Raw genomic sequence first — 13536 nt, 5'->3', positions numbered from 1 at the left:
CCGAACCAAACTGCTTAACTAAACCAGTTCACGATTAACTCGATCAATTCAAATGATTCAATCCAATTGAATAGGCATCTAAGAACCGGCACCAAGAAACGGGAGACGTGACCGATTCGCAGTTGAATCACTACATTTATATAATTATCTATATAATCTTTTAAATAAATATTCATTCTATATCTTAATGGGCTCATTTGAATTGTTTTTTTTTATTATTTTATATCTACAGGTCTAATAAAACTCTCTTCATTCGTATTAAAATCATTAAAATTGCTTTTTTTTAATGAAAATATCGTTAAAATTGTTGAAGAAGTCACATAGGACGAAATTAGATTTTTATGTAAACGAACAAAATGTTAAATCTACTAAATAAAGATTCATATCTTATTGAGTGATAGAAAAACCTTATTTCTTTTCGATAAATATTCAATATAGATTTATACAGACAATAACAGTGTTCCTGTGCCAAGATTGAATTCTCATGAAAATTGCTAGAGAGATTCGCATTAGCACAACAGAAAGTAAAGTTTGATCAGTAGATGATAAATGGAGACTCTCTTCCACTTGAATGCATAATAGCAACTAGTTGCAGTCATCTTATCTTCGTATGTAAGACATAACCGGAACAAAACGAAATTACACTCAACATTCATAAGAAAGCAAGAGGAGAGGCAAAAATGCAATATCTATCTTCATGGACTCTTCTACAATAATACAAGACAACAACCTAGTTTCATCGTTTATCAAATTGAACCAAAATTATCAAGTAGCAGATTTGCTTCATCAATCATCAACCTCTGCTTTAATTTCCCTTTGTAGCTCTTCCTTGTATTCATCAAAAGTACCTGGGAAGTTCCTCACAGTTCCATTTTCTACAACCCAAATTTCACTCTTTTCTTCATCGTCGCAAACACGAGATATAAGCCTCGAATCGTGACTCACCAACACAACTCCACCTGTAAACTCATCTAGCGCATCAGCCAATGCATCAATACTCTGCATGTCCAAATGATTTGTTGGTTCATCCAACATCAGTATGTGTGGATTCGACATGGATATTGATGTGAATACAACCCTTGATTTTTGTCCTCCTGATAGTTTTGCAATAGGAGTGAGATGATTATGGCTAGGTAGTCCGAATTTCCCAAGCTTGGCACGAACTGCCTCCTGCTTACTGAGTCCCTCTTGATCTGGATGAAGTCGAAGAAGATACTGAACCGGTGTTTCATCCATTGTCAATAGGTCTACAAAGTGCTGCGAGTACCGCCCAATTCGTAACTTCTGACTTCGTCTAACTTCACCCTCATCCGGTACCAAATCACCAGCAAGCAGGTTAAGTAAAGTAGATTTTCCAGCGCCATTGGGCCCAACAATGGCCACACGGGTTCCCATATCAATGCCCACATCGACATTTGAGAGCCTGAAATCCTCGCGGTTTGGATAACTGAAGCTGACTTCAATTAGCTGCATAAGAGGTGGTGTTAGCTCTGTAGGTTCAGGGAAGTGGAACTCCACACTGTAATCTTTCCACTTCCTGGGAGCCTCTGCCAGGGGCTCATCTTCATCTGCCTTGCCCTTTGCCTTGCCCTTAGATGCTTCCTTAGCAGCTGCGAATTTTGCACGATCTTTAACCTTCTCCTGCTGAGCACGGTTTCCTGATCTCTTGGCAGCTTTCACCTGCTTATCATATATTTCGAACTTCTTGTTCATCTCTTTGCGACGCTGCTCATACCCAGTTTCAAAATCATCAAAATTGCCACGGTAGAAATGAAGCTTCATGTCATGAAGATGTATAATTTCAGTGCATACTGTGTTGAGGAAATCCCTATCATGAGAAACAACGACAAGGGTTTTCTTCCACCTACACAAGTACTCCTCTAGCCAGAGAACAGCCCGGAGGTCAAGGTGATTTGTAGGCTCATCCAACAATAAAAGAGTTGGTTGCACAAAAAGTGCCCTAGCCAATGAAATTCTCATCCTCCACCCACCACTAAATGACTTGGTAGGGCGGCCTTGCATATCCTTGGTGAAACCCAAACCAGCCAGAATCTTTGATGCCTGAGCCTCAGCAGCATCAGACCCCAAGATCTGCAATTTCTCGTATAATTCTGCAAGCTTCTCTCCAGCATCATTTCCATTTGAATCATCTCCATCTCCATCACCATCTGCCAAAGGTAAATTTTGCAAAGATGCAACTTCTTGCCGAAGCTTGAGTAGCTCTTCGTTGGCTGCAACGACTGCTTGGAGAGCAGTTTTATCATCACCAACAACCTCTTGTTCAACTAGAAGTACATCTATATTTCTAGGAACTGGAATCTTCCGCCAAGCAAGAAGCTTTAACAGGGTAGACTTGCCTTTTCCATTAGGCCCAACCAAGCCATATCTCTTTCCATGAGATATCTTCACTGAAGCATTCTTTAAGAGTTCTTTTCCCCGTGCCGAGACAGAGAAATTATCAATTGTAATATCCTTGACATTAGCATCTGCATTGTCTTCGCCATCAAGAACAGAAGCCTTGCTACCAATAACAACAGTAAATGCATCATGGTCATCCTTAAGGGCCTCTCTTTTTGCCTGCTCTATGGCATAAGCAGCTAGCATGTCTTTTTTTTCTCGTTTCTTGAGTTCTTTATCTGTTACGGAGAGCTCAAGTGATTTGCCTTCATTCCTTTGCTGTCTAATTAATTGTCTCTTTGACTCAGCTTGCTCTTTCACTTCATCAGAGGCATTATCTTCCTCTTCATCAGAAGGTGGCAGATCAATTCCATCAGTATAAGATGAAACTTTTGGAGCCTTTGGCTTTGAAGAAGTTGATGCCTTTTTAGGTTTCTCTGGTTTCTGGTCCATGCTAGAAAGCATAGCTGTGAATGAGATTTTCTCTTTCTTCACATCTTTGCTGTTTGGCTTAGTTTTAGGAGCTGCACCAGCCTCGTCTGCTTTCTTTTTTCCCATGGAAGAGTTTAGGATGGTAAAAAAACAAACCTGAGCAGGAAATTACAAATTAGTACAGCGTATCATTCTAGTGAATTTTTTTCAGATAAATTTGAGGCCTTTTTGCTAACTTTGGAGATGGTGGGGGAATGAACCCACAACACCACACTCCTTTTACGTTGGTAGCAACTGATACATTGCTTGATGGTTCTAGTAAAGTTTTAACATAGTAAAACAAAGAGAAAACGAAGTTCCAACTTACTGTACTATCAATTACATAAACATCAACAATATGAAACAAGAAGAAAATAAAAAACAACACAGCAACATAATAAGCAAATATTTTTGTTCGGAAGTAATAATAAGCTCATAGTAGTTAAGCTAATTCCGTCATCAGATAAAGCATATGAAATATTATTCTCTTTCACAAGAAAATAGATCTACAAATACTGTCAGAAGATATTCTATCTCAAATTCAAATATATGTATCTTGATTTATAAATCAAGAGCTAACTAGAACGCTAGTTAATTTTCCTCATCAAGAAAACAATGCATAATTAACCAGAAAATCAACGAAGAAAAGTATAAACTTAAATAAAAAAACAATATCAAAAGACAACATCAAGTCAAATCAAACTTAGCAAAAACGGGAAGCACCTGAACAGAGCAAATCGGAATATGAATGAACTTGAGATAAAACGGAATTAACTTGAGCAAATCTCAAATGAATATGAATTAACTAATAAATTACCAGAGACAAAAACGGAAACGCAGAAAATCGGAACGCAGCAAAACGGAAAACACCAGAACAGAGCAAAATGGAACTTAAGGGAAGCGAGGAAGCAAGAGAGAATTAGCGAAGAACACAAAGCATATACTAAAAACAAGAAATGAAAGCGAATCCAGCTCCTCACGTATCCGATCGTCCAAATCAATTGAAGATGGAAATCGCATAAGCCAAATATCATCAACACAAAACAGATCATAATGAAAAGTTGAATAAAAAAACGAAATCACCTGTGATTGGACTCCAATCAAAACCTTTAATTAATTTCACCTAAATGAACAAGTTTAATTCATATCCCTAAATTAATTTCACAAATTAAAAACCCTAAAAAAAATAAACCTAATTTTAATTTTTAAAAAAAAACAAGAGAACTTACCTTGTTGTGGTTGTGGCCGGTGGCGGAAATTGAAGGAGGAGAAGATGGCCGGCCGGAAATTGAAGGAGGAGAGGAGGGGGAGAAGTAAAATTAAAAGAAATGGGGGGAGGAGGCGGGCATACAGCTCTCTCAAAATAGAAGAGAGCTGGGAAGGAGAAGGGATTGGGATCGATATCCTGATCCCAATCCCTTTTTATTTTTCAATTTGCCCAGATACAAAACGACGTCGTTTTGGGCATGGGCAAATTTGAAAACATAAAAGAGATCAGGGATCTCCTGATCTCTTTTATTTTATTTAATTTGCCCCAGACCAAAACGACGTCGTTTTGAGTCTGGGCAAATTAAAAAAAAAAGCCCAGCCCAGCCAAATGGGCTAGGCTGGACTTAATTAACCTATCTCCTTCTCTGTGGAGAAGGAGATGAATAGGCAGCGGTGCCTAATTTCTGGAAATCAGAAATTACCCCCACGCAGCTCCAGCGTCGGGGTGGCTGGAGCCCCCCAGGCGTCAGGCTGCATGGGGGTAATCATTGGAGTGAAGAGATTTCGCCTTGAGTTGTCTATCAGCTGGTTTCTTCGAGTACTATTACGGGTTTCTTCCTTCTCGATTGCAGTGGAGAGGAAGCGGAAAACGGTCTAAATTTCAGCGGCCACCCAAGTGGAAGAAGGTGAAATCAATCTTGTGTAATATGTAAAGTCAGCTTACCATTCCAATGAATTCTAATCATATTGCTCGGACTTTGGGGTTGAAGAGAAGAAGCAATCGACAACCAAACGCAGCGTTTCCAATTCAGAGTAATATTCAGCTCTTGAAAACTAAATCCAAATTGAAACTTCTGGCTATAGGCCATTTTCATTAATTGGGTTGGATTTGTCGTTGATATTGGGCTAGCCTATTAGTATAACTTTCAAATAACTTCGTTGTAAAGTCCATAATAACCACTTCCTCTAAATAAGAGCGAAACTCACTAAATCACCACAAAGCATCATGTTTATATCTAAAATTTTAAACACACTAGTATCTTTGTATTCAAATAGTATTATAGATCTTTCTTCTGTTGGTCTGAGACAAGAATAATAGCAGGTCAGAGAGGGATCGATATCCGGCAAACCTGATCTGATATTTAAATTAGCAAAAATTGAAGAATCATTGAAGGTATTAAGAGTATTTATACTAGTTATGTATTTCCGTATCTTGTATATGTAATATACATTTTCTATTTATAGTGGCTATTAAGGGTAGTTTTTGTCATTTTGAGAATGTATCCCGATGAGTCACAAGACACGCATCAGCCTATGGTTGTTTCTGTGAGGCTCGGTATGTGACGTCGTGAGGTGGTGGACCCTACCATGTAGCACAGTTCTTCTAGGTGGTTAGGTTTCATTGGGCATACGATTTTTGGAACTCTAGTATGTCAGACGGCACACACTGCTCTTTGTCTTTTATCCTTTAAATAATATTGATCCAACAGTTGCTCTTATTCTAACCGTACGGTTGTATGGATGGATGGTAGGGATTCTTACACGTGGCTAAACGGTTTCATTCACATTATAAGGAATATTCCCTTCCTAGATTGAGCGGTCACTATATGTTCTCCAGATCCGAGAGGTGACATTGATCCACGTGTTAATGATGTTTCCATGGAATAATCCTTAAGGTATCATATGTGCTTTCTTCAATCCCGACGACCTAATTTTTCCGCTCAAGTAAGTATTTTCTTCTATTACGGCTCCGAAAAAGAAACTAGCTTCTACCGACCCCTCGACCAGCAAGCCTAAGAAAACTCTTATCCTAAAACCTAAGAATTTTGAGCAGGCTTCCCTCTTAGACGAGTTTCCTCTCGCCCAAGTGACCTCCAAACACTCTGAATTTGGTCGGCTAAAGGCGGTGCTACCCAGCCCTAACGAGGTGATCACGCAAGCTCTTAAAAGCCATATAGGCTTTTACAGAATTTTATTTTAATAAAGTCCCAGGCTACCCTTTTCTAACGACGTATTAAATGTCCTTAATAACTTCAACCTTTGTCCAGCCTAGGTTTCTCCAAATGACTAGCTGGATTTGTTATCCTTAGTCAAACTGTGCGAAGATTTTGATGTGGTTTTCACTAGGTCCCTTTTTCGTCATCTGTGGACCCCGGCCTTAGAGGACTTGGATGACGATTTTTGGTTTAGTAAATCCCACTTCGAACGGATGCCTCATTATTAGTAAGAGCTCTAGTGTGAAGGATTTTAAATCATATTGGTTTTGGATACGCATATTGAAGAATGAACATGGGAGGCCATTGCAAGGGGTCATATACCCTAAGGGTTTTTCTTTCCGTACCTCATGAATAATGACCCTGTCAATAATTCCTCCTAGCCTGAATTAGGGGAACTTACTGTTGAGGAGGACAAACTCTGTTGGCACCTGATCTCTATTGATTGGTCCTTCACGCAGGATGAGTTTTTTTATCATCTGCGGAAGGTTAAGGCCTTCTTCTTTCAGACGAAGAAGGGGAGAGTGGCTCTCGAAGGGTCGTCTCGGTTTAATAAGTTGCTTGCAGGTATGTCTCCTCTTTTGGGCGATCCTTTTAATTTACTTTCCTTTTCCTGTTTGTGCAGTACCTAACATGACTTATGTATGAAACTATGCTTGTTTGGCGTGCTGCAACCAAGGAAGCCTATGAGAAGATGAGAACCTAGAGTCTCTCCTAGGGGTTCGAAGCCTCGAATACCTCTCAAGGGTCGAGAACCCTAATGTAGGTGCCTCATCTTCCATCCCTGAAGGGCTAACTATCGCCGCCTCGCATGGTCCTAAATCTTCCATTGCTACTTCATGCTTAACTCCCTCTACCGAACAGCGAGCTGAAGTTGTGACTCATTGAGATAGTTCTTATTGGGGCTTAATCACAGTTCCTTGCAGATGTATTTAGTGAGAATCAAACTTGTGATCTCCTCCCACAAGCTCAGTCTGCATTGCCAACAACTGAGTTAGAGGCCATATGTTTAGGTTTTGTACATTAACCCTTACATATATAAAAGGATATGCATAATAAGATAATAAGCTTATGTTAGTAACAATTAGATAAAGGTTAGGTAGGAGTTGAATATGTCTAACATTAAGCAGCTGCATTTAGGAGTGTTAAAAAATAACCAATCCAATGGTTTTAATCCAATCCAATCCAACCTAAAAATAACTAATTTACTAATTTATTTGTTCTATTGGATTGGTTATGGATTGGTTAATTTAACCGGTTAATAATCAATCCAAACTAAACCTTAAAGAAAATTGTGAGATTTTGATGGTTAGAGTAAATAGTTTGTGAAAAACGGAAAAACGTAGAAAACGGAAAAACAGAAAGAAATTAAAAGCAAAGAAAACGGAAAAACATAAAAAGCAGAAAAAAATTGGGAAAACGTGAATAATAAATACAAATAAGAGCACTTAGTTGCGAAAGATTTGTGTAATCTACAATATTATGTTGGTCAACTATTTCGGTTTATAGTTTTCTAAGAATTTGTTGATTTCACCAAGTTTAACACAACAATTATCTTATTTCAAATTCAAATTAAAATTGAACTTTCCATTTGAATTAACTAATTATTGTTCAATTTTGAAATACCTTAAAAATTTAGTATTCAGCAAATGTTAAAGTCGTCTAAATTTGAAAAAGAAGAATATATATTAGTTATAATTAAACTGAAATCAACCTCATTTTTTATATTGTGGTCATTTATAGAAAATAAAATACTAGTGCAATTATATCAAACATGTACAAATAGTCCGTTCAAAAAAATAGGTACAAGTTGTTCGTTCAAAAGAACATGTACGAATAGCAATTATATTATACTAGAGTTTAGAACACCGTACTTTTTCCGCTTTTCCATTTTCATGTTTTTCATGTTTTGCGCTTGTCAGTTTTCAGTCTATTTCATTTATTCGTGTTTTTTTTTTGGTTCTCCACGTTTTTTTTCCGTTTGTCACATTTTTTCCCGTTTTCACGTTCTCTGTTCCATTTCTCTTTTTTTTTCACGTTTTCTTCTATTTTTTCTCTAAATGATATTATTGAAAAAAATGGATATGACATATATTTAAATAAAATTGATTGGATTATTTAATCTAGTTAAAAAAATAAGTTTGGATGAAATCGATCCTTGGACCAAACCAAACCAAAACCAATCCAATCCAACTCTATGGAGTATCTATAGATTAGATTGGTTATTTACAAGTTACAACCAATCCATGGATTCTTTCCTAGTTTTTTTTTATCCAATAACCATTGGATTGATCCATGAACACCCCTAGCTGCATCCGAGGACCAAAGGTCTATCCATCACAGTTTAATTACAATGAGTTTCTTGGGTAACAATTAAAGTTGTGCTAGAGACACTAGGTAGGCCAAGCTAAGTTTTCATCCAAAAGAACATATTTATTTAATTGAAAAGCTGTTAGTTTTGTTTCCATGTCTACCTTGTTTCATAAAAATCAAATGGCAACTATCTGGAATTGCATTATTAAGTATTAGAGATGATTAAGAAACAAACAAACAAATAAAAAAAATAACCGTACCCTTAATTCACCTGGTTGCTGTACTTTTGTAAGTGAAAGTGTATGATAATGAGAAAAATTTAAAATTGTAATGTCTTTAAGTTAGGAAACATATGTTCGGTTGTGAAGGAACACCTTCTTTACTTAACTATTCCATGTGACTTTTCTAATCTTATTAGTCTTATTTTCCCATTATACGTAAGTCTTTCTAAAATATTAAAATATATATACAGGATATGGGGAACTATTCATGTCATAAAAATGTTGGGGCATGGTAGGTGCTGTATTGTAAAACATAAGGAATCAAATATATGTGATAATAGAGCTTGTTGCTAGACAATATCACTTCTATTCTTCATCATGTGGGTTTCATTTGTTTTCCTGTGATGGATCTTGCTTAGCTTAACTCACTCATTTACTTTCTAATAATCTTAATCTTTTCACCAAATTTTATCACTTCGTTGATTTTTTTTTTTCTTTTATACTAACACAGATTCATCCTACTATGTATTGAAAGTATATTAATAAATGAGTGATGAGAATTCGAACTCTCAACTGTTTAATCTAAGAGACTCTGATAAAATATCAAAGAAACCATTTGAATTTAAAAGCTTAACTTGATAATTAAGATCTAAAAATAAATTTTATTATTATTTCGCACGTCTTAATAGTATGTTTTAGTTTTTTATAAAATCAAGTTTTGATAAAATGATCAAGTTGCATTGACATAATTTGATTAGGTACCGTAAGTGTTTGAATAAACCAAGTATATTCAATCAGAGTACAAGTAACTGTATATCTACATCTCTAAAAAGAAGTATGATTAGAAAAATCACACAACCCTAATCCTTAGGAGTCTAAGCCGAGACAATTCTATCATGTCCCCTCGAGTTGAGCATGTGAAGGAAGAGTGTCAACTTGCGCCTCAATTCTTAAAACCTTCCTCCTGACAACAACGCTTTGGTAAACACGTATGTAATTTGGCTCACGGAGCATACATACACGGAGATTGAAATTGGTTCAATTTGCAAACATTATATTTTTGCAAGGTGAAAAATAAAATTACTCTTGAGTAAAAGTCTTTTTTTTTTTTTTTAACTCGACCCTTGTTTGTGAATATTATATATAACCATCCGGCAATGTCTCATGAATATTGTTTCCTATTACATTAATAAATTATATTAGTAGTTGGTAAATTATATCAATATATTCTTTCTATCAATAATTTATTAGTTATAACTGAGAATCAACAATTTATTTGGTATGAATTAGGTGCACATGCACACCATCAATCATATTAGTTTACTTAGATATACTAATTAATGAACACTTTTTTTTTGTTAGAATATAGTTAACTAGAATTCAAACACATAAACTGACAATAAAATTGACTTGCCACATGCAGAATTTAGACCAAAAATTTCTTGAAATATTCATCATGTTTCCAAAATTAGATTTGAATAATTTATTTATCAGATGAGAAGTAGACAATAGAATTTCTATAATGATTATATGTAGGATGTTATTTGAGATGACTTCATTGTTTAATAATGGAGCTGGTTAATTAGAAAAAGAGTTTCCAATATTTGGGGGACTTGAGCTAGAATCTGTTTGATCATGTATGTATATAAGGATCCAATTTTTATCCCATGTTAGTAAATCTTCTTTCAAAATCTTTGATACGTTCCACCAAAATAATTTACTCAACTTCCATAATAATATTATATATCACATACTAATAATAATAATAAAGATTCTTCAATTTCGTATGTTGGACACAATAATATCAACCGATAAGCCCATTGAATCAATTTGGATATATACATATTGCAAAATCTGAACATGTTTTCAGATCAACTTAACTTCTACTTTAATTACTATTATCGAATATATATTATGGAATTAGAAATTTAACTAAAATATTGAGTTAAAACATAATTAATTAGAGGTGTTCGCTATGGTTACTTTTTTTTTTTTACAAAGTACCGTTACTTGATGTGGTCACTTATATTTGATAACATCTAAAAAATATGGATAAGGTACCAAAATACGCCTAAGGTTTTTGGGAAGTACCAATTTAGGCTCAATGTTCGAAATAGCATCAATATAGGCTTAACGTTTACAACATAATATCAATTTAGGCTTAACGTTTACAATATAGCACCACGTTAGGCCTCACGTACAAAATAGCACCAATATAGGCTTAACGTTTACAAAATAATATGAATTTAAGCTTAACGTTTACAATATATATCCAATTTAAGCTAAATGTCACAATTAAATTAACCATATTATATTCTTTTCCTATTAATTTTCTATGTTATCGTTTTATTTAGTTCTATTTTCTTATTTATTATAATACAATTAATTAGTATTCTTGCCCATTAAAACCTTATACAATATTTGTTTTTCATCAATCATTCCATGACTCCTAAATTCCATGGTTCATGTAATATAAGCAAACTAAAAGTAATTAAATGTCCAAAATATCCACAATATTGATATATGGAATGGTTGATGAAAAACAAATAAGATCTTAATGAGAAAGAATACTAATTAATTGTATTATAATAAATAAGAATATAAAACTAAGTAAAAAGATAACATATAAAGTTAATAGGGAAAAAATATAATATGATTAATTTAATTATTACGTTTAGCTTAAATTGTATATATTTTTGTAAACGTTAAGTTTAAATTCGTAATATTTTGTAAACGTTAAGCCTATATTGATGTTATTTTGTACGTGAGACCTAAATTGATGCTATATTGTAAACGTTAAGCCTAAATTGATATTATGTTGTAAACGTTAAACCTATATCGGTGCTATTTTGAACGTTGAGCCTAAATTAGTACTTCCCCAAAAACCTTAGGCCTATTGGACGGTGAGGCCGAGGCAGATGTGGACACACCTCCAAATGACTTATACATATATCATGATATATACGTTATCTTGATACTCATGAGTAGGATCCGCCAAAAGAGAACAGATCGCTCTCGTTATGACAAAGGAACTTAAGGAGAACTGTTACTCCATCTAGTAGAGAATAAATGGCACTTAATAGGAATTAAATAACCATTAATGAGCTTAATGGTGCAACGGCTCAATTAAAGTCTCATTACGTGAGGAACGTTGCAGAAAGTTGTATATATATCCTCCATAGGATATCTTTTCAAGTAAGTTAACTATCACTTTCCTAAGTTATTTCTATATTTTTATATTTTCCAAATATGATACTAACTTTATTATCGGAGTGCCCCGACCGAATCTAGCGACGCCTCCCATGGACGAAATACATATCAGTAAAGGAAAGGTAGTTATCAAATTGGTGCGGTGAACATGGAACCCTAGATAGATAGAGTTTCACGAACAATAGAACCTGATAGGATACCAATCTCGGTTACAACTTCAGGTCCAAATTTAGAAGACGTATTGGTGGAGAATCTGGATACGGCATCCCCCACCAGTTTCATAAATGAGGCATTTCTCGCTACCCATATAAGCCAACTTTCAGGAAATCGATTAATTGCACTTTTGATAGGATTTGGCGCAAGGAAATCATTTGTTCTGATACCTTATCCACCACAACTTGGTGACATTATAATACCAACTGGTCACCCGTCAAGAAATGTCCTGCACGGATCTAGCAATTTGCATCCCATTCATATGGTAAGTGAACATATTGCTTATACCTCACCGTTTTCTCTTCATAATGCATAGGGTATTACCAGTTCTCTTCTACAACCTTCCTTGTATATACCTCCAGGGATGACAAACCCTCTGGCATCCCAAACAATGGTGTCAGTCGTGGTCACATCTAGGCATTCAGAAGGACCTGAGATCCAAAGAGACCAAACACGGGTGCATGTTATGCCCCGATGAGACAGTTAGAAATACCTAAGATCCAGAGGGAACCGACAATCCTACTAGTGGTGGTGACCCTAGTACGACACTTGGAAGAATTCCATATAGAACCAGCAACGTCTCATGTCGTAGCCCTAACAAGATATTCAAAAAAACTCGAGATCCGAAAGGAGCTGTGGCTGTTTGATCCATTTTTTGGTACAATTGTCTTAGTATTTGCTTCTTGTGTATTTGCAGCAACGACTTCAGTTGCTGGAGCTTTTAGACTTAATACTGACCCTTTGGCGATTGTTCCCATTTCCTATTGTGGTCATGTTGCTTTAGGTGAAATTCTGACTGAAGCGGCCTCAGTTGTAGTGTTGGATAATGATGAGACCTTGTGTACTTCTAAAGGGTTGAATTCTGAAGCTGGTGGTGAAGCTCAGGTTGAAATGCAGGTTGGAGTAGTGAATTCTCCCCATGCTGAATCAGTGAATTCTTCTAAAAAGAAGAAGCGCAATTTCACAAAGACAACCGAGCTACAAATGGAGGCGGAGAACTATAATCCTCAAAAGGACAAACATTTCAGTGGCTCCATGAAATTTCCACATATCCCTCAGCCTAAGATAAAGATTTTCATGTTGGGAGATTCTCAGCATGTTGAGGAGGCTGAAGCTGGAACTTTAGCCATGATTCTTTTTTAGGAGCCCGAAGAGAACACTACAGGGGTTGCTGAAGAGGAGAGGAATGACAAGTGTTTAGGAAAATCCATCGTTATACCGGTGGTAAAATAAAAGGATCATTCTAAGAAATTTTTTACTCAAAGTGGGACTCAATCTTCAAAAGGCGAAGCTCATACCCACTGCTGGTATACGAATAGAGGTTAAACGGCGTGGCCCCTCTACTTCTTTGCCTTCATCCAAAAGGACTATAGTTACTCTAGGAGGAAGGGAACATTTTCCTCCTACCTCCCTTCTTGCCCCCGTCCTTAAGGACACCATGTATGTCTAATGGGCTACTAGTTGGTTGCCCTGAGAAATCGTCATGCCTTTATAAAGGAAGCATTCTC

The 13536-nt window shown here is 35.9% G+C and overlaps 1 protein-coding gene across 2 annotated transcripts; it reads right to left on the bottom strand.

Moving 5' to 3' along the window:
* Window positions 1–626: 626 nt before the first annotated feature.
* LOC136222219 (ABC transporter F family member 4) lies at window positions 627–4259 on the bottom strand. Of its 2 annotated transcripts, XM_066009773.1 has the most exons (3): window positions 4098–4259; window positions 3952–3991; window positions 627–2985 (listed from the first exon to the last, which is right to left on the bottom strand). In XM_066009773.1, exon 3 carries the CDS (start codon window positions 2953–2955, stop codon window positions 787–789), a length of 2169 nt encoding a protein of 722 aa, XP_065865845.1. In that variant the 5' UTR covers window positions 2956–2985; window positions 3952–3991; window positions 4098–4259; the 3' UTR covers window positions 627–786. The 2 variants fall into 2 exon arrangements, with proteins under 2 accessions (XP_065865845.1, XP_065865844.1); XM_066009772.1 differs by lacking the exon at window positions 3952–3991 and having other exon boundaries at window positions 4098–4258.
* Between the last annotated feature and the right edge of the window lie 9277 nt (window positions 4260–13536).

Source organism: Euphorbia lathyris, chromosome 3 (genome assembly GCF_963576675.1).
Source record: "Euphorbia lathyris chromosome 3, ddEupLath1.1, whole genome shotgun sequence".
Classification (NCBI taxonomy): Eukaryota; Viridiplantae; Streptophyta; class Magnoliopsida; order Malpighiales; family Euphorbiaceae; genus Euphorbia; species Euphorbia lathyris.
Note: the sequence above shows the minus strand (reverse complement) of the source record. Positions and strands in the feature narration are given on the sequence as shown.